Genomic DNA, 22,388 nt, shown 5'->3' on the forward strand with positions numbered 1-22,388 from the left:
TCCAGTATCCACAGTGTCTTGCTGATTCATTTCTCTCAGAACCTACTCCAGTATCCACAGTGTCTTGCTGATTCATTTCTCTCAGAACCTACTCCAGTATCCACAGTGTCTTGCTGATTCATTTCTCTCAGAACCTACTCCAGTATCCACAGTGTCTTGCTGATTCATTTCTCTCAGAACCGACTCCAGTATCCACAGTGTCTTGCTGATTCATTTCTCTCAGAACCTACTCCAGTATCCATAGTGTCTTGCTGATTCATTTCTCTCAGAACCTACTCCAGTATCCACAGTGTCTTGCTGATTCATTTCTGTCAGAACCTACTCCAGTATCCACAGTGTCTTGCTGATTCATTTCTCTCAGAACCTACTCCAGTATCCACAGTGTCTTGCTGATTCATTTCTGTCAGAACCTACTCCAGTATCCACAGTGTCTTGCTGATTCATTTCTCTCAGAACCTACTCCAGTATCCACAGTGTCTTGCTGATTCATTTCTCTCAGAACCTACTCCAGTATCCACATTGTCTTGCTGATTCATTTCTCTCAGAACCTACTCCAGTATCCACAGTGTCTTGCTGCTTCATTTCTCTCAGAACCTACTCCAGTATGCACAGTGTCTTGCTGATTCATTTCTGTCAGAACCTACTCCAATATCCACAGTGTCTTGCTGATTCATTTCTCTCAGAACCTACTCCAGTATCCACAGTGTCTTGCTGATTCATTTCTGTCAGAACCTACTCCAGTATGCACAGTGTCTTGCTGATTCATTTCTGTCAGAACCTACTCCAGTATCCACAGTGTCTTGCTGATTCATTTCTCTCAGAACCTACTCCAGTATCCACAGTGTCTTGCTGATTCATTTCTCTCAGAACCTACTCCAGTATCCACAGTGTCTTGCTACGCTGAAATATAACACTAAGTGTATATCTAATCTGATATAATAGGGTAAAGATCAGTAGGTCAGAGCAGGGTCAGAGGTCATTACTGATCCAGCCTGGAACAGTAGAGGTGTTGAAACACATACATACCCTCCCTCTGACCTTGGTCCATTATCCACCCCATCCTCCTGACCCTTCACCTAATCTACAGTCAGGGAAAAAAGTATTTGATCCCCTGCTGATTTTGTACGTTTGCCCACTGACAAAAGAAATGATCAGTCTATAATTTTAATGGTAGGTTTATTTGAACAGTGAGAGACCGAATAACAACAAAAAAATATGTCAAAAATGTTATAAATTGATTAGCATTTTAATGAGGGAAATAAGTATTTGACCCCTCTGCAAAACATGACTTAGCACTTGGTGGCAAAACCCTTGTTGGCAATCACAGAGGTCAGACGTTTCTTGTAGTTCGCCACCAGGTTTGCACACATCTCAGGAGGGATTTTGTCCCACTCCTCTTTGCAAATCTTCTCCAAGTCATTAAGGTTTCGAGGCTGACGTTTGGCAACTCGAACCTTCAGCTCCCTCCACAGATTTTCTATGGGATTAAGGTCTGGAGACTGGCTAGGCCACTCCAGGACCTTAATGTGCTTCTTCTTGAGCTACTCCTTTGTTGCCTTGGCCGTGTGTTTTGGGTCATTGTCATGCTGGAATACCCATCCACGACCCATTTTCAATGCCCTGGCTGAGGGAAGGAGGTTCTCACCCAAGATTTGACGGTACATGGCCCCGTCCATCGTCCCTTTGATGCGGTGAAGTTGTCCTGTCCCCTTAGCAGAAAAACACCCCCAAGGCATAATGTTTCCACCTCCATGTTTGACGGTGGGGATTGTGTTCTCCTCCAAACACGGCGAGTTGAGTTGATGCCAAAGAGCTCCATTTTGGTCTCATCTGACCACAACACTTTCACCCAATTGTCCTCTGAATCATTCAGATGTTCATTGGCAAACTTCAGACGGGCATGTATATGTGCTTTCTTGAGCAGTCCTTCACGGCGTAGTGTGTTACCAATTGTTTTCTTGGTGACTATGGTCCCAGCTGCCTTGAGATCATTGACAAGATCCTCCCGTGTAGTTCTGGGCTGATTCCTCACCGTTCTCATGAACATTGCAACTCCACGAGGTGAGATCTTGCATGGAGCCCCAGGCCGAGGGAGATTGACAGTTATTTTGTGTTTCTTCCATTTGCGAATAATCGCACCAACTGTTGTCACCTTCTCACCAAGCTGCTTGGCGATGGTCTTGTAGCCCATTCCAGCCTTGTGTAGGTCTACAATCTTGTCCCTGACATCCTTGGAGAGCTCTTTGGTCTTGGCCATGGTGGAGAGTTTGGAATCTGATTGATTGCTTCTGTGGACAGGTGCCTTTTATACAGGTAACAAGCTGCGGTTAGGAGCACTCTCTTTAAGTGTGTGCTCCTAATCTCAGCTCGTTACCTGTATAAAAGACACCTGGGATCCAGAAATCTTTCTGATTGAGAAGGGGTCAAATGCTTATTTCCCTCATTAAAATGCAAATCAATTTATAACATTTTTGACATGCCTTTTTCTGGATTTTTTGTTGTTGTTATTCTGTCTCTCACTCTTCAAATAAACCTGCCATTAAAATTATAGACTGATCATTTCTTTGTCAGTGGGCAAACGTACAAAATCAGCAGGGGATCAAATACTTTTTTCCCTCACTCTAGGTCCCACCCACCTCACCCCCCATGTGACCTTCCCCATGTCACCTTCCACCTCTCTCCCCATGTCACCTTCCACCTCTCCCCCATGTCACCTTCCACCTATCCCCATGTCACCATCCACCTCTCCCCCATGTTACCTTCCACCTCTCCCCCATGTCACCTTCCAGCTCTTCCCCCATGTGACCTTCCACCTCTTCCCCCATGTGACCTTCCACCTCTCCCCATGTGACCTTCCACCTCTTCCCCCATGTGACCTTCCACCTCTCCCCATGTGACCTTCCACCTCTTCCCCATGTGACCTTCCACCTCACCCATGACCATCCCTCTGACCTTCCACCACCCAGCATATGCATTACCTCACCTTTCCTAAGCGCCAAAGGGAAGTGTGTTGAGTTGGGTACTTCCTTACAGGGGAGGCAGAAAATAACCTGGAATAGGATGGGAAAGGGAGGTAAAACAGAGGAGACACAGACCTTTCATTCACTCTCCTCACCCCCCTCGCTGTCATTCAACTGTTACAGCCTGTGTTTGCTTTGCCTTGGCAGGTGCGAGAGGGGGGGCTCTGGAGGGGCACAAAGCCGCCTTTCAAAGAGGCTAGCGACCCCACGGCTGAGTGAGGAAGTCTGCACAGGGGCCGAGCAACACCCCTTCCCCAAACTTCACAGCCTCCCGCCATCCCACCACTGCCCCCTCCTAAATCACTGACTGGGCCGTACACACACACACACACACACAGAAACACACACAGGGCCAGCTAGCTCCCCCTTCCTTCTGACCTCCGCTGGTTCTAGAATCCACACACTGACTCACTTCCAGCCAGCCAGGGCCCTTCTCCAAAGTCATTACTGTAAAGAGAGGGTATCCTGAGGCGAATCAACATGCAGCAGAGTCATTCATTTCCAGCACCGCTGATTCACTTTTTCAACATACCCTCTAGTACTAAACGGGGACATGAGAACAGTATGAGAACAGTATGGCCAGGCGGACCTCAAGAGGGGACTATTTTATAGTTGCTCTGAATGTGCCTAGTATTTCTAAAGGGCCGATCATATGCTGTTCATCATTCTATTCTTGAGAGATGATTGCTGTCATGTACAGTATACTGTTACATAGGACTCTTTGAGACATTTTATAGATACAGCTTTAACAGTATCCTTAGCATGTCTCCCCATCACCCCCCTCTTTTTCCCCAGGGTATTGCAGCATTCCAACCCAGCCTGTATGACAGTCTGTACTGTACCACTGTTGGATTGCTCAGGTTATAGGGTGACAGCTTGCTAACTCCTATGGTCATTGTCACTTTGGTGTAAATAACCATAGGAGTTGGCAAGACAGCACAGACAGATCTGGGACCAGGCTAGTGTTAGCAGGGTTGGACTAGTTAAAAATGAGAAGAGAAGATGATGTATAGCGTCTGTCCTCAGGTCAGGTCTTGTAATGGTTTACACGTGGAGCTACTGGGGTGTGTGAATATAAGAGGGGCTTTTGTGTCCAGACCCCTGCAGTGGATTCTGCCCCAGGCACCACGGAGAACGGAGCACACTGATAGGACCATCAGCCACAGGAAGGGATCTGATGGGGCGGTCAGGGACGGTTTCAAGTTTTAATGTCACGTGCATAAGTACAGAAATGCCTTTCTTGCCACCTCTAAACCCAACAATGCAGTATTCAATATCAATGTAACACTACAAATAACATAAGATAGAACAGAAACACACATAAATGAAAATAAGAAGAACACAAGAAAGTAAGAAGTTATATACAGGGTCAGTTCCAATACCATATTTATAATGTGCAGGGATACTGGAGTGAAAGAGGTAGATATGTATAGGGGTAAAGTGACTAGACATCACAGGGAGGGATTTCACAGTTTAAAGGGGATGACAGGTGATTTTCTGCTACATTAGACAAACTAAAACACGTTGGCAGTGCGTGACGTGAGTTACACAACTCAGAGGGAGGTCTACTCTGCTGGCAGAGGCTTGATGAAGTTACCACATGTACCCAGACTCTCAGGAGGCCAGAGAAGCAGACAGAGGGAGATCTACTCTGCTGGCAGAGGCTTGATGAAGTTACCACATGTACCCAGACTCTCAGGAGGCCAGAGAAGCAGACAGAGGGAGGTCTACTCTGCTGGCAGAGGCTTGATGAAGTTACCACATGTACCCAGACTCTCAGGAGGCCAGAGAAGCAGACAGAGGGAGATCTACTCTGCTGGCAGAGGCTTGATGAAGTTACCACATGTACCCAGACTCTCAGGAGGCCAGAGAAGCAGACAGAGGGAGATCTACTCTGCTGGCAGAGGCTTGATGAAGTTACCACATGTACCCAGACTCTCAGGAGGCCAGAGAAGCAGACAGAGGGAGATCTACTCTGCTGGCAGAGGCTTGATGAAGTTACCACATGTACCCAGACTCTCAGGAGGCCAGAGAAGCAGACAGAGGGAGATCTACTCTGCTGGCAGAGGCTTGATGAAGTTACCACATGTACCCAGACTCTCAGGAGGCCAGAGAAGCAGACAGGGAGATCTACTCTGCTGGCAGAGGCTTGATGAAGTTACCACATGTACCCAGACTCTCAGGAGGCCAGAGAAGCAGACAGAGGAAGAAGGGGAGGGAGACGGAGGCCGGAAATTTGTGGCCCACTTTCTGTGAGTGTGATAAGCTCAATCAAGCACTGCTAAAGTTTAAATTATTAGTATTCAAATACTATTTGAATGCAGGTCTGGTATTCTTATCCATCATCTACCTCATTGGTCAGGTTACAACACACTCTTATTCAAACATCATGTGATTTTGTGTGTGTTTATCAGTCTATGCCTGGAGTAGGTATGAAGCAGGTGATTGCCTTGTAGTGTTGACATATGTGGGGTTAGACAGATATAAGCTGTTGGAATCTGTCAACACACACGTACACACACACACACGTACACACACACACACGTACACACACACACACACACACACACACACACACACACACACACACACACACACACACACACACACACACACACACACACACACACACACACACACACACACACACACACACACACACACACACACACACACACACACACACACACACACACACACTTTCAAGGTGGGAGACACAGGTCACTGTAGGACATTACTCTGAATTAGATATCAAACACATGAAAATGATGAACTAAGTTCTTATCAAGGCTATACCTATCTCCTACTACTACTCTTCCTCTGGGAACATCAATACATTATACAGGTGAGTCAGTATTAAAACAAATCCTTGGGAAGGACTCAAATGACCAAAGGACCAATCAGAGGGGTGGTAGGCGTGGTTTAGCCCGACATAAGTTATTAGGGTTATGATTTAGGGTGTGGCTAGTGTCCTTTGAAAGGATAGGTTCTAGTGCCCACCAATGTGACCTGATTGCTCTGAAAGTGAGCCAAACAGCAAGAGTCAGGAGATACAACAGATTGTATATTAACTTCTCTTACTGACCTGATACCAACCGGACCATGGGCAGAATGTCATTAGACTACAGCATTGGTACAGTAACATGATCATTCTGGGTATACTTTTTGGTTATATGTTGTCTGTACGTTGTCTGGGTATTTCACGATTAGACAATTGCTAATGAACTTGGCAGTTGGCGCTACCTTGCGAGAGAGTATGTTATATTACCAATGCACCTTTCTGCAGCAAGGCATTATGATCTGTACCTCATATTACCAATGCACCTTTCTGCAGCAAGGCATTATGATCTGTACCTCATATTACCAATGCACCTTTCTGCAGCAAGGCATTATGATCTGTACTTCCAACACGTATGGTTTGTATTGCTGTGCTTTGAAAAATGTATGAAGGACTCCCCTCCATTTACCTCTGACTAGGTTATGTTAACAAAATCCCTCCTGAGATGTGTGCAAACCTGGTGGCCAACTACAAGAAACGTCTGACCTCTGTGATTGCCAACAAGGGTTTTGCCACCAAGTACTAAGTCATGTTTTGCAGAGGGGTCAAATACTTATTTCCCTCATTAAAATGCAAATCATTTTATAACATTTCTGACATGCGTTTTTCTGGATTTTTTTGTTGTTATTCTGTCTCTCACTGTTCAAATAAACCTACCATTAAAATTATAGACTGATCATTTCTTTGTAAGTGGGCAAACGTACAAAATCAGCAGGGGATCAAATACTTTTTTCCCTGACTGTATGTGGATTTGGGTGAAGGAGAAGTGGAGGAGGTTTGGGCGAGTTGCTGTGGGGAGCGCAGGGCTGGTTACCAGGGTAGGGGTAGCCAGGTGGAAAGCATTGCCAGCCATAGAAAAATGCTTATTGAAATTCTCAATTATTGTGGATTTATCGGTAGTGACAGTGTTTCCTAGCCTCAGTGCAGTGGGCAGCTGGGAGGAGGTGCTCTTATTCTCCATGGACTTCACAGTGTCCCAGAACTTTTTTGAGTTTGTACTACAGGATGCACATTTCTGTTTGAAAAAACTAGCCTTAGCTTTCCTAACTGCCTGTGTATATTGGTTCCTAACTTCCCTGAAAAGTTGCATATCACGGGGGCTGTTCGATGCTAATGCAGAACGCCACAGGATGTTTTTGTGTTGGTTAAGGGCAGACAGGTCTGGAGTGAACCAAGGACTATATCTATTCCTAGTTCTACATTTTTGAATGGGGCATGTTTATTTATGATGGTGAGGAAGGCACTTTTAAAGAATAGCCAGGCATCATCTACTGACGGGATGAGGTCAATATCCTTCCAGGATACCCGGGCCAGGTTGATTAGAAAGACCTGCTCGCTGAAGTGTTTCAGGGAGCGTTTGACAGTGATGAGTGGAGGTCGTTTGACCGCTGACCCATTACGGATGCAGGCAATGAGGCGGTGATCGCTGAGATCTTGGTTGAAAACAGCAGAGGTGTATTTAGAGGGCAAGTTGGTTAGGATGATATCTATGAGGGTGCCCGTGTTTACGGCTTTGGGGTGGTACCTGGTAGGTTCATTGATAATTTGTGTGAGATTGAGGACATCAAGCTTAGATTGTAGGATGGCCGGGGTGTTAAGCATGTCCCAGTTTAGGCCCAGTTTAGGCCCACGTCTCCACTAGGTTATGTTACAGTGCTCCACTAGGTTGTGTTACACGTCTCCACTAGGTTATGTTACTGTGCTCCACTAGGTTGTGTTACAGGTATCCACTAGGTTGTGTTACAGGTATCCACTAGGTTATGTTACAGGTATCCACTTGGTTATGTTACAGGTATCCACTAGGTTATGTTAAAGGTATCCACTAGGTTATGTTACAGGTATCCACTAGGTTATGTTACAGTGCTCCACTGATTTATGTTACAGGTCTCCACTAGGTTATGTTACTGTGCTCCACTAGGTTATGTTACACATCTCCACTAGGTTATGTTACAGTGCTCCACTAGGTTATGTTACAGGTCTCCATTAGGTTATGTTACTGTGCTCCACTAGGTCATGTTACAGGTCTCCACTAGGTTATATTACTGTGCTCCACTAGGTTTTGTTAGAGGTCTCCACTAGGTTATGTTACAGGTCTCCACTAGGTTATGTTACAGGTATCCACTAGGTTATTTTACATGTCTCCACTAGGTTATGTTACAGTGCTCCTCTAGATTATGTTACAGGTCTCCACTAGGTTATGTTACTGAGCTCCACTAGGTTATGTTACAGTGCTCCACTAGGTTATGTTACAGGTCTCCACTAGGTTAGGTTACAGTGCTCCACTAGGTTATGTTACTGTGCTCCACTAGGTTATGTTACAGTGCTCCACTAGGTTATGTTACAGTGCTCCACTAGGTTATGTTACTGTGCTCCACTAGGTTATGTTACTGTACTCCACTAGGTTATGTTACAGTGCTCCACTAGGTTATGTTACAGGTCTCCACTATGTTATGCTACAGGTCTCCACTATGTTATGCTACAGTGCTCCACTAGGTTATGTTACTGTGCTCCACTAGGTTATGTTACAGGTCTCCACTAGGTTATGTTACAGGTCTCCACTAGGTTATGTTACAGTGCTCCACTAGGTTATGTTACAGGTCTCCACTAGGTTATGTTACAGGTCTCCAATAGGTTATGTTACAGTGCTCCACTAGGTTATGTTACAGGTCTCCACTAGGTTATGTTAGAGTGCTCCACTAGGTTATGCTACAGTGCTCCACTAGGTTATGTTACAGGTCTCCACTAGGTTATGTTACAGGTCTCCACTAGGTTATGTTACAGTGCTCCACTAGGTTATGTTACAGTGCTCCACTAGGTTATGTTACTGTGCTCCACTAGGTTATGTTACTGTGCTCCACTAGGTTATGTTACAGTGCTCCACTAGGTTATGTTACAGGTCTCCACTATGTTATGCTACAGGTCTCCACTATGTTATGCTACAGTGCTCCACTAGGTTATGTTACTGTGCTCCACTAGGTTATGTTACAGGTCTCCACTAGGTTATGTTACAGGTCTCCACTAGGTTATGTTACAGTGCTCCACTAGGTTATGTTACAGGTCTCCACTAGGTTATGTTACAGTGCTCCACTAGGTTATGTTACAGGTCTCCACTAGGTTATGTTACTGTGCTCCACTAGGTTATGTTACAGTGCTCCACTAGGTTATGTTACAGTGCTCCACTAGGTTATGTTACAGGTATCCACTAGGTTATGTTACAGTGCTCCACTAGGTTATGTTACAGGTCTCCACTAGGTTATGTTACAGTTATCCAGTAGGTTATGTTACAGGTATCCACTAGGTTATGTTACTGTGCTCCACTAGGTTATGTTACAGGTCTCCACTAGGTTATGTTACAGTGCTCCACTAGGTTATGTTACAGTGCTCCACTAGGTTATGTTACAGTGCTCCACTAGGTTATGTTACAGTGCTCCACTAGGTTATGTTACAGGTATCCACTAGGTTATGTTACTGTGCTCCACTAGGTTATGTTACAGGTCTCCACTAGGTTATGTTACAGTGCTCCACTAGGTTATGTTACAGTGCTCCACTAGGTTATGTTACAGTGCTCCACTAGGTTATGTTACAGTGCTCCACTAGGTTATGTTACAGTGCTCCACTAGGTTATGTTACAGTGCTCCACTAGGTTATGTTACAGGTCTCCACTAGGTTATGTTACAGGTCTCCACTAGGTTATGTTACAGTGCTCCACTAGGTTATGTTACAGTGCTCCACTAGGTTATGTTACAGTGCTCCACTAGGTTATGTTACAGTGCTCCGGACATCAGTTATTTGTGTCTTTAGATTAGAACACAGGTCATGTGGTATTCTCTGCAGAGTGTGTAGATATTAGTTGAGTGCTCTTTGTGTGTGTGTGTCCCGCTCTCTGTGTGTGTTTTCCCTCCCGTGTGTGTGTGTGTGTGTGTGTGTGTATGTCTGTGTGTCCCACTCTGTTTCTGTAGAACACAGGTCATGTGGTATTCTCTGCAGAGTGTGTAGATATTAGTTGAGTGCTCTTTGTGTGTGTATGTCCCACTCTCAATGTGTGTGTTTTCTCTCCTGTGTGTGTGTGTCCCACTCTGTTTGTGTATGTCCCACTCTCAATGTGTGTGTTTTCCCTCCTGTGTGTGTGTGTGTCCCACTCTGTTTGTGTATGTCCCACTCTCAATGTGTGTGTTTTCCCTCCTGTGTGTGTGTGTGTCCCACTCTGTTTGTGTATGTCCCACTCTCAATGTGTGTTTTCCCTCCTGTGTGTGTGTGTCCCACTCTGTGTGTGTGTGTCCCACTCTCAATGTGTATGTGTTCCTCCTGTGTGTGTGTGTCCCACTCTGTGTGTGTATGTCCCACTCTCAATGTGTGTGTGTCATCCCCTGCTATCTCCTGCTGATCAGGCCTGGTATCCCCCTGGACTGGGTTGTGGCAGTGGGGTGGCTGAACTTGGTGACCCCTTCCCCTCCCAGACACAGCTTCTCCTCATGTGGCCCCTGGCCAAACTCGCTCTCAAAGACCACCATTCAGTTCTGCACCGCCGCAGCGCAGCTCTGTGTTTGTGTAAGTATGTGTATGAGTGAGTGAGTGTGGGTATGTGTGGGGGTGTGTGTGTGACAGAGAGAAAGCGAGAGAGAAAGAGAGAGAGTGAGTGTGTGTTTTAGAGAGAGAGAGAGAGAAAGGAGAGGGAGAGAGAAGCCGGGGCAGGATTTGTGGAAATTACAGTAGGATAATTGCTTGTGTGTGTGTGTGTGTGTGTGTGTGTGTGTGTGTGTGTGTGTGTGTGTGTGTGTGTGTGTGTGTGTGTGTGTGTGTGTGTGTGTGTGTGTGTGTCTGTGTCAGCTGGGGGTGGGAATAGATCAGTGTGTGTATTAGAGCTGTGTGGCAGAAATATAGACAGTACTGTGACTGAGAGAGGAGAGAGAGAGAGGGACAGAGAGAAAAATTGAAATTGAATTGAGAGAGAGATAGATGGAGAGAGAGAGAGAGAGAGAACAAGCGAGCAATTGAGAGAGAAAGAGAGAGAGAGAGTTGCCCTCTATGGTTGTGAGGTCTGGGGTCCACTCACCAACCAATAATTCACAAAATGGGACAAACACCCAATTGAGACTCCGCATGCAGAATTCTGTCAAAATGTACTTTCTGTTCAATGCAAAACCCCCAAAAATGCATGCAGGGCAGAAAAGAGCTGTTCAATTCTACAACCTCCTAAAAGGAAGCAATGCCCACACATTCCACCACAAAGCAAACAACATTGTAAATACAACCTATATTTATATGTTTATTTATTTCCCCTTTCATACTTCAACTACTTGCACGTTGTTACAACACTACATAGACAATAATATAACATTTGAAATGTCTATAGTCTTTAAAACATTTTGTGAGTGTAATGTTCACTAAAGTTTCCTTTGTTTATTTCCCTTTTGTTTATTGTATGTAAACATATGTTTACCATGCCAATAAAGCCCTTTGAATGTAATTGGACTACTGTACTACTGTGTGTTACTCAGAGACTGAGAGGAGAATAGTGGTGGTGTATTGTTAGATATTCTATATTACCTTGGACATTTAGCAGATGCTTTTATCTAAAACGAGTTATTATTTGAGTGATATTAATCCTGTATATTCTTGAAGAATATCACTTCATGCCTATAACCGCATGTGTGTTCAGTGGGCCTGAGTGGTATGGGGGCTGTCGGTGCCGAGCTGTTTGTGTGTGTGTGTGTGTGTGTGTGTGTGTGTGTGTGTGTGTGTGTGTGTGTGTGTGTGTGTGTGTGTGTGTGTGTGTGTGTGTGTGTGTGTGTAAAGTGGAACTGAGTGGGGGCTGATGGGCTGAGAGGGGGGGGTCATGCAGTGAGGCTACAAGGTCCATAGTGATTGGGAGGTGCTGACCAGGGGGGCTAGAGGGCAGTGGCCGGAGGGAGGTGGGGGGGTGGAGGGGTCAGGCTGAGCATCTGGATTGGATTGTAAACATTCCTGTGGAAGAGTGTGTGAGCAAAGGTCACAGGAGGGAGGGAGGGGACACTGGGAGAAGTGTGTGTGTGTGTGGGGGGGACAGTGTGTGTGTGTGGGGGGGAGGGGGGTGGGAGGACAGTGTGTGTTTCGTTTGAGTGTGCATGTGCATGTGCATTGCTAGGAGGCAAGACAGTGTAGTTATGGGTAAGACAGTGTAGTTATGGGTAAGACAGTGTAGTTATGGGTAAGGCAGTGTAGTTATGGGTAAGATAGTGTAGTTATGGGTAAGACAGTGTAGTTATGGGTAAGACAGTGTAGTTATGGGTAAGACAGTGTAGTTATGGGTAAGGCAGTGTAGTTATGGGTAAGATAGTGTAGTTATGGGTAAGACAGTGTAGTTATGGGTAAGACAGTGTAGTTATGGGTAAGACAGTGTAGTTATGGGTAAGGCAGTGTAGTTATGGGTAAGATAGTGTAGTTATGGGTAAGGCAGTGTAGTTATGGGTAAGACAGTAGTTATGGGTAAGACAGTGTAGTTATGGGTAAGGCAGTGTAGTTATGGGTAAGATAGTGTAGTTATGGGTAAGGCAGTATTGTTATGGGTAAGACAGTGTAGTTATGGGTAAGGCAGTGTAGTTATGGGTAAGACAGTGTAGTTATGGGTAAGACAGTGTAGTTATGGGTAAGGCAGTGTAGTTATGGGTATGTAGTTATGGGTAAGGCAGTGTAGTTATGGGTAAGATAGTGTAGTTATGGGTAAGGCAGTATTGTTATGGGTAAGACAGTGTAGTTATGGGTAAGGCAGTGTAGTTATGGGTAAGATAGTGTAGTTATGGGTAAGGCAGTATTGTTATGGGTAAGACAGTGTAGTTATGGGTAAGGCAGTGTAGTTATGGGTAAGACAGTGTAGTTATGGGTAAGGCAGTGTAGTTATGGGTAAGATAGTGTAGTTATGGGTAAGGCAGTGTAGTTATGGGTAAGACAGTGTAGTTATGGGTAAGACAGTGTAGTTATGGGTAAGACAGTGTAGTTATGGGTAAGGCAGTGTAGTTATGGGTAAGGCAGTGTAGTTATGGATAAGACAGTGTAGTTATGGGTAAGACAGTGTAGTTATGGGTAAGGCAGTGTAGTTATGGGTAAGGCAGTGTAGTTATGGGTAAGACAGTGTAGTTATGGGTAAGACAGTGTAGTTATGGGTAAGGCAGTGTAGTTTTGGGTAAGACAGTGTAGTTATGGGTAAGGCAGTTTAGTTATGGGTAAGACAGTGTAGTTATGGGTAAGGCAGTGTAGTTATGGATAAGACAGTGTAGTTATGGGTAAGACAGTGTAGTTATGGGTAAGACAGTGTAGTTATGGGTAAGGCAGTGTAGTTATGGGTAAGACAGTGTAGTTATGGGTAAGGCAGTGTAGTTATGGATAAGACAGTGTAGTTATGGGTAAGACAGTGTAGTTATGGGTAAGGCAGTGTAGTTATGGGTAAGGCAGTGTAGTTATGGGTAAGACAGTGTAGTTATGGGTAAGACAGTGTAGTTATGGGTAAGGCAGTGTAGTTATGGGTAAGACAGTGTAGTTATGGGTAAGGCAGTTTAGTTATGGCTAAGACAGTGTAGTTATGGGTAAGGCAGTGTAGTTATGGATAAGACAGTGTAGTTATGGGTAAGACAGTGTAGTTATGGGTAAGGCAGTCTAGTTATGGGTAAGGCAGTGTAGTTATGGGTAAGACAGTGTAGTTATGGGTAAGACAGTGTAGTTATGGGTAAGGCAGTGTAGTTATGGGTAAGATAGTGTAGTTATGGGTAAGGCAGTGTAGTTATGAGTAAGACAGTGTAGTTATGGGTAAGACAGTGTAGTTATGGGTAAGGCAGTGTAGTTATGGGTAAGATAGTGTAGTTATGGGTAAGGCAGTGTAGTTATGGGTAAGATAGTGTAGTTATGGGTAAGGCAGTGTAGTTATGGGTAAGACAGTGTAGTTATGGGTAAGACAGTGTAGTTATGGGTAAGGCAGTGTAGTTATGGGTAAGACAGTGTAGTTATGGGTAAGGCAGTGTAGTTATGGGTAAGATAGTGTAGTTATGGGTAAGGCAGTGTAGTTATGGGTAAGGCAGTGTAGTTATGGGTAAGGCAGTGTAGTTATGGGTAAGATAGTGTAGTTATGGGTAAGACAGTGTAGTTATGGGTAAGGCAGTGTAGTTATGGGTAAGGCAGTGTAGTTATGGGTAAGGCAGTGTAGTTATGGGTAAGACAGTGTAGTTATGGGTAAGGCAGTGTAGTTATGGGTAAGACAGTGTAGTTATGGGTAAGACAGTGTAGTTATGGGTAAGGCAGTGTAGTTATGGGTAAGACAGTGTAGTTATGGGTAAGACAGTGTAGTTATGGGTAAGACAGTGTAGTTATGGGTAAGACAGTGTAGTGGATATTAAAGTAGAATTCAGAGTATACCAGAGGTCATCCTCTAACCAGTCCCTGTATTAAACAGAGTCATTACCTAACCACACCTTCACTGACTCGGTCTGTTCATTGGTCATCACATTATTACAAGTTGTTAAAAACACTGAATTACTTTGCTGTTACAGTATAAATCATTGGCATTGAACATACCAGTCATATTCCGGTAATATTATAGGAAATAAGTGTATTTGATATTAAAACCCACATTCAATATTTATTTTAGTAGGAAAGTCAGTTAAGAACAAATTCTTATTTTCAATGACAGCCTAGGAACAGTGGGTTAACTGCCTTGTTCAGGGGCAGAACGACAGATTTTTACCTTGTCAGCTCGGGGATTTGATCTTCCAACCTTCTGGTTACTAGTCCAACGCTCTAACCACTAGGCTACCTGTCTCTAACCACTAGGCTACCTGTCTCTAACCACTAGGCTACCTGTCTCTAACCACTAGGCTACCTGCCTCTAACCACTAGGCTACCTGTCTCTAACCACTAGGCTACCTGCCTCTAACCACTAGGCTACCTGTCTCTAACCACTAGGCTACCTGTCTCTAACCACTAGGCTACCTGTCTCTAACCACTAGGCTACCTGTCGCTAACCACTAGGCTACCTGTCTCTAACCACTATCTCTGTGCAGGTCGGAAGTTTTTGGGAATAGAGCCATTGCACTCTCTCCAAGTATGATTGGCTGTATACAAGGGCTGGCCACTCTCTCCAAGTATGATTGGCTGTATACAAGGGCTGGCCACTCTCTCCAAGTATGATTGGCTGAATACTAGTGCTGGCCACTCTCTCCAACTATGATTGGCTGAATACTAGGGCTGGCCACTCTCTCCAAGTATGATTGGCTGTATACAAGGGCTGGCCACTCTCTCCAAGTATGATTGGATGAATACTAGTGCTGGCCACTCTCTCCAAGTATGATTGGCTGTATACAAGGGCTGGCCACTCTCTCCAAGTATGATTGGCTGTATACAAGGGCTGGCCACTCTCTCCAAGTATGATTGGCTGAATACTAGTGCTGGCCACTCTCTCCAAGTATGATTTTCTGAATACTAGGGCTGGCCACTCTCTCCAAGTATGATTTGCTGAATACTAGTGCTGGCCACTCTCTCCAAGTATGATTGGCTGAATACTAGTGCTGGCCACTCTCTCCAAGTATGATTGGCTGAATACTAGGGCTGGCCATTTCCAGGGACCTCACAATATCATATTTTCACGATACTTTGGTGTTGATACAATATGTATTGCAATTTGATACTGTGATTTTATGTTCCAAACATATTGCTCACTATGTCTGCTGCAGAGAGACAGAGAGAGCATGAGAACATGAGTTTTGATCAGTCATGGAAATAAAAGTGCTGAAAACAAATTGTCTCCCTATTTAAAAAGAAGACAAGTTATGAAGGAGTTTTGGTCCAGGCAGGTACAGCCACCGAGTGCAAAATAATATTGCAATATTGTCAAAACAATACGATATGATATATTACCAAAAATAATATCCAATATGGAATGTATAGATGTTTTCCACCATCACTACTGAATACCTGACCTTCTCTGATTGGTTGTCTGGGCAGGTGGGAGGTCCGTGGGCTGCAGCCATGCTGTCCCTGGACGAGCCATTGGACCTGATGCTCCCTCGGGGGCGTGTCAACGGGCGGGACAGGGGTGCACGGTCACCCCCCACCCTCACCCTCTCTCCGATACCCTTCAAGCGCGCCCGGCAGCTCCGCATGGCTGATGATGGCACAGCCGTCATAGTGCCCGCCTCCCCGGCCTCGCCACACACAGGTGGGTGACGACACATCCACCCATCCCACCCACACACACACACACACACACACACACACAGAGGTGGGTGACCCTGCGCGCACACACACAGGTGGGTAACACTATTGACACACACACACACACACACACACACACACACACACACACACACACACACACACACACACACACACACACACACACACACACACACACACGTGGGTGACCCTGCGCGCACACACACAGGTGGGTAACACTATTGAACACACACACACACACACACACACACACACACACACACACACACACACACACACACACACACACACACACACACACACACACACACACACACAGGTGGGTAACACTATTGACACACACACACACACACACACACACACACACACACACACACACACACACACACACACACACACACACACACACACACACACAGAGAGGTGTGTACAAATTCCCATATTCTATTCATGGCTGACATGGCATTAGATAGGACGTACTAACAACACAAAACCTGACCTCATACATGAACAAGTTTGAACACAAAGAGAAGAGGGTGAACCCATATCTGTAACACACTGCCAATCAATCCATCTAATCAGATCACACACCCACAGGTGTTAGGTACTCTGACCGACCGATCTGACAGAGTCTGACCTCTCCTCACCCTTCCACAGGTGTTAGGTACTCTGACCGACCGATCTGACAGTCTGACCTCTCCTCACCCTTCCACAGGTGTTAGGTACTCTGACCGACCGATCTGACAGTCTGACCTCTCCTCACCCTTCCACAGGTGTTAGGTACTCTGACCGACCGATCTGACAGTCTGACCTCTCCTCACCCTTCCACAGGTGTTAGGTACTCTGACCGACCGATCTGACAGAGTCTGACCTCTCCTCACCCTTCCACAGGTGTTAGGTACTCTGACCGACCGATCTGACAGAGTCTGACCTCTCCTCACCCTTCCACAGGTGTGCTGGTGGTCTCCCAGGAGAGGCCAGAGACACCCCCCACCCCGCCGGCCGTGGACCTCAGTACGTCCCCCTCCTCTCGCCACACCTCCAGCTCCCCAGAGATGACCAACGGAAACGGGGTCTACCACCACATCATTGCAGGGGTGAGTAGAAACCATCTGACAGTACGGACACTTCTGAATTGTCCTGTTCCATTGTGTGAGAGGAGGAAGAGAGAGAGATGCTTCCCAGCTGTATCAGTTAGAGCTAATATCCTCTCACACCCTCCTCTCCCCAGTAGATTATCTTTCATGAGAAAAGGTGAGGAAGCACGACACCAAAGAGTCAGGAGCATAGCGACAACAAGAGGGCTCACACACACGCACACACACACACACACACACACACACACACACACACACACACACACACACACACACACACACACACACACACACACACACACACACACACACACACACACACACACACACACTATAAACTATGTCACAGGTCAGTAAGTGCAGAGGGACTGGATGGGGTTTTAAAGAATTAACAGACAATCAGTCATTTGTGGCAAGAGACAACTCTCTTCTGAGAGGGAGAAAAAGGGAGAGAGAGGGAGGGAGAGAGAGAGAGAGGGAGGAATAGAGAGAGAGAGAGTGAGAGAGTGGGAGGAATAGAGAGAGAGAGAGAGAGAGAGCGAGAGGGAGGGAGGGAGGAATAGAGAGAGTGAGAGAGAGGAAGGGAGAGAGAGAGAGAGAGAGAGAGAGAGAGAGAGAGAGGGAGGGAGAGGGAGGGAGGGAGAGGGAGGGAGGTAGAGAGAGAGGGAGGGAGGAATAGAGAGGGAGGGAGAGAGAGATGGAGGGAGGGAGGGAGGGAGGGAGGGAGGGAGGGAGGGAGGGAGGGAGGGAGGGAGGGAGGGAGGGAGAGAGAGCGAAGGAGGGAGAGAGAGAAGGAGGGAGAGAGAGAGAGCGAGGGAGAGAGAGAAGGAGGGAGAGAGAGAGAGGGAGAGAGAGAAGGAGGGAGAGAGAGAGAGGGATGACTACAATTGGACCACAATCCTCTCGCTGTCTAACAGGCTCCAGGTATGTCACAAATGTGTATGTGACAAATCTCATAAAATGAGACCAATTCCCGGTACTCAGCTGGGCTTCTGCATTCATCAGTTTGTGTGTGTCTGAATGTGTGTGTGTGTGTGTGTGTGTGTGTGTGTGTGTGTGTGTGTGTGTGTGTCTATGTTTTGGCAGCTGTGTGTGTGCACGGTTGTACAGTATGAGTGTGCCCATGTCTGCGGGAGTGCTTGTCTGGGACTCACCGGGAAGCAGATAGAGGCTGGATGACCACAGCCAGCAGCTCTCAATACAACTGGGAGCGAATTGAATTAGACGGCGTGAGGTCTGCATGGCTGTACCTCACTGTAAATCTGATTACACACACACACACACACACACACACACACACACACACACACACACACACACACACACACACACACACACACACACACACACACACACACACACACACACACACACACACACACACACACACACACAATGCGCGAGGCCACTGAGTGCAAGTAACACAGAGAGAGAGAGAGAGAGAGACAGAGAGAGGAGCTTGTTATACGGAACACAGGACACATTATGTGTTTGTTCAAAAGTGCCCCCCCCTCCAGCACAACCTGATTCCCTTATGTGAAGTGTAACAGGGCTGTGCCCCTAATGTTGCCCCTAACCAGGCTGAGTCAGAGGACAGGGCCTGGGACAGAAGGCTCTCATTACAGATCATGGGTCCATCCATTCTCAGCACCACTGTTGGAGAGGGACAGGAGAAGGAGAGGAGAAGGACAGGAGGAGGAGAGGGACAGGAGAAGGAGAGGGATAGGAGAAGGAGAGGGACAGGAGAAGGAGAAGGACAGGAGAGGGGGGGGGACAGGAGAAGGAGAGGGGAAGGACAAGAGGAGGAGAGGGACAGGAGAAGGAGAGGGGAAGGACAGGAAGAGGAGAGGGACAGGAGAAGGAGAGGGACAGGAGAAGGAGAAGGACAGGAGAAGGAGAAGGACAGGAGAAGGAGAGGGACAGGAAAGGAGAGGGGACAGGAGAAGGAGAAGGACAGGAGAAGGAGAGGGACAGGAGAAGGAGAAGGACAGGAGAAGGAGAGGGAGAGGGACAGGAGATGTAGAGGGACAGGAGAGGGGGAGGGCCAGGAAAAGGAGAAGGACAGGAGAAGGAGAGGGACAGGAGTAGGAGAGGGACAAGAGAAGGAGAAGGAGAGGGACAGGAGATGGAGAGGGACAGGAGAAGCAGAGGGACAGGAGAAGGAGAGGGACAGGAGAAGGAGAGGGACAGGAGAAGCAGAGGGACAGGAGAAGGAGAGGGACAGGAGAAGCAGAGGGACAGGAGGAGGAGAGGGACAGGAGAAGGAGAAGGACAGGAGAAGGAGAGGGACAGGAGCGGCAGAGGGACAGGAAAAGGAGAGGGACAGGAGTGGGGAGAGACAGGAGAAGGAGAGGGACAGGAGAAGGAGAGGGACAGGAAAAGCAGAGGGACAGGAGAAGGAGAGGGACAGGAGAAGCAGAGGGACAGGAGCAGGAGAGGGACAGGAAAGGAGAAGGAGAGGGACAAGAGAAGGAGAAGGAGAGGGACAGGTGAAGGAGAAGGACAGGAAAAGGAGAGGGACAGGAGAAGGAAAGGGACAGGAGGAGGAGAAGGACAGGAGGGGACAGGAGTAGGAGAAGGACAGGACAAGGAGAGGGACAGGAGAAGCAGAGGGACAGAAAAGGAGAGGGACAGGAGAGGCAGAGGGACAGGAGAAGGAGAGGGACAGGAGAAGGAGAAGGACAGAAGGAGAGGAGAAGGAGAGGGACAGGAGGGGACAGGAGAAGGAGAGGATAAGGAGAGGGACAAGAGAAGGAGAGGGACAGGAGAAGAGAGGGACAGGAGAAGCAGAGGGACAGGAGAAGGAGAGGGACAGGAGAAGGACAGGAGTGGACAGGAGAAGGAGAGGGACAGGAGAAGGAGAAGGACAGGAGAAGGAGAGGGACAGGAGAAGGAGAGGGACAGGAGAAGGACAGGAAGGAGAGGGACAGGAGAAGGACGAGTGGACAGGAGAAGGAGAGGGACAGGAGAAGGAGAGGGACAGGAGAAGCAGAGGGACAGGAGAAGGAGAGGGACAGGAAAGGAGAAGGACAGGAGAAGGAGAAGGACAGGAGATGGAGAGGGACAGGAGAAGGAGAGGGACAGGAGAAGGAGAGGGACAGGAGAAGCAGAGGGACAGGAAAACGAGAGGGACAGGAGAAGGAGAGGGACAGGAGAAGGAGAGGGACAGGAGAAGCAGAGGGACAGGATGAGGAGAGGGACAGGAGGAGGAGAAGGACAGGATGAGGAGAGGGACAGGAGAAGGAGAAGGACAGGAGAAGGAGAGGGATAGGAGAAGGAGAGGGACAGGAGAAGGAGAAGGACAGGAGAGGGGGGGGGACAGGAGAAGGAGAGGGGAAGGACAAGAGGAGGAGAGGGACAGGAGAAGGAGAGGGGAAGGACAGGAAGAGGAGAGGGACAGGAGAAGGAGAGGGACAGGAGAAGGAGAAGGACAGGAGAAGGAGAAGGACAGGAGAAGGAGAGGGACAGGAGAAGGAGAGGGGAAGGACAGGAAGAGGAGAGGGACAGGAAAGGAGAGGGACAGGAGAAGGAGAAGGACAGGAAAAGGAGAGGGAGAGGGACAGGAGACGTAGAGGGACAGGAGAGGGGGAGGGCCAGGAAAAGGAGAAGGACAGGAGAAGGAGAGGGACAGGAGAAGGAGAGGGACAAGAGAAGGAGAAGGAGAGGGACAGGAGATGGAGAGGGACAGGAGAAGCAGAGGGACAGGAGAAGGAGAGGGACAGGAGAAGGAGAGGGACAGGAGAAGCAGAGGGACAGGAGAAGGAGAGGGACAGGAGAAGCAGAGGGACAGGAGGAGGAGAGGGACAGGAGAAGGAGAAGGACAGGAGAAGGAGAGGGACAGGAGCGGCAGAGGGACAGGAAAAGGAGAGGGACAGGAGAGGGGAGAGACAGGAGAAGGAGAGGGACAGGAGAAGGAGAGGGACAGGAAAAGCAGAGGGACAGGAGAAGGAGAGGGACAGGAGAAGCAGAGGGACAGGAGCAGGAGAGGGACAGGAAAGGAGAAGGAGAGGGACAAGAGAAGGAGAAGGAGAGGGACAGGAGAAGGAGAAGGACAGGAAAAGGAGAGGGACAGGAGAAGGAAAGGGACAGGAGGAGGAGAAGGACAGGAGGGGACAGGAGTAGGAGAAGGACAGGACAAGGAGAGGGACAGGAGAAGCAGAGGGACAGGAAAGGAGAGGGACAGGAGAGGCAGAGGGACAGGAGAAGGAGAGGGACAGGAGAAGGAGAAGGAGAGGGACAGGAGAAGGAGAGGGACAGGAGAAGGAGAAGGACAGAAGGAGAGGAGAAGGAGAGGGACAGGAGGGGACAGGAGAAGGAGAGGATAAGGAGAGGGACAAGAGAAGGAGAGGGACAGGAGAAGAGAGGGACAGGAGAAGCAGAGGGACAGGAGAAGGAGAGGGACAGGAGAAGGACAGGAGTGGACAGGAGAAGGAGAGGGACAGGAGAAGGAGAAGGACAGGAGAAGGAGAGGGACAGGAGAAGGAGAGGGACAGGAGAAGGAGAGGAGAAGGAGAGGGACAGGAGAAGGAGAGGGACAGGAGAAGGACAGGAGTGGACAGGAGAAGGAGAGGGACAGGAGAAGGAGAGGGACAGGAGAAGCAGAGGGACAGGAGAAGGAGAGGGACAGGAAAGGAGAAGGACAGGAGAAGGAGAAGGACAGGAGATGGAGAGGGACAGGAGAAGGAGAGGGACAGGAGAAGGAGAGGGACAGGAGAAGCAGAGGGACAGGAAAACGAGAGGGACAGGAGAAGGAGAGGGACAGGAGAAGGAGAGGGACAGGAGGGGACAGGAGAAGGAGAGGATAAGGAGAGGGACAAGAGAAGGAGAGGGACAGGAGAAGAGAGGGACAGGAGAAGCAGAGGGACAGGCGAAGGAGAGGGACAGGAGAAGGACAGGAGTGGACAGGAGAAGGAGAGGGACAGGAGAAGGAGAAGGACAGGAGAAGGAGAGGGACAGGAGAAGGAGAGGGACAGGAGAAGGAGAGGAGAAGGAGAGGGACAGGAGAAGGAGAGGGAC

The 22,388-nt window shown here is 47.8% G+C and overlaps 1 protein-coding gene across 1 annotated transcript in view; it reads left to right on the forward strand.

Moving 5' to 3' along the window:
• Window positions 1-22,388, forward strand: part of LOC123741732 (zinc finger protein GLIS2) — a gene marked incomplete at its 3' end in the record, with an annotated part of 75,358 nt that overhangs the window by 50,321 nt on the left and 2,649 nt on the right. The window contains exons 2-3 of the mRNA XM_045715645.1: window positions 16,045-16,258; window positions 17,227-17,372. Of these exons, the coding sequence (XP_045571601.1) occupies window positions 16,069-16,258; window positions 17,227-17,372 (336 nt within the window). The remainder of the gene's footprint in view (window positions 1-16,044; window positions 16,259-17,226; window positions 17,373-22,388) is intronic.

This window comes from Salmo salar, chromosome ssa03 (genome assembly GCF_905237065.1).
Source record: "Salmo salar chromosome ssa03, Ssal_v3.1, whole genome shotgun sequence".
In the NCBI taxonomy this organism is placed as follows: domain Eukaryota; kingdom Metazoa; phylum Chordata; class Actinopteri; order Salmoniformes; family Salmonidae; genus Salmo; species Salmo salar.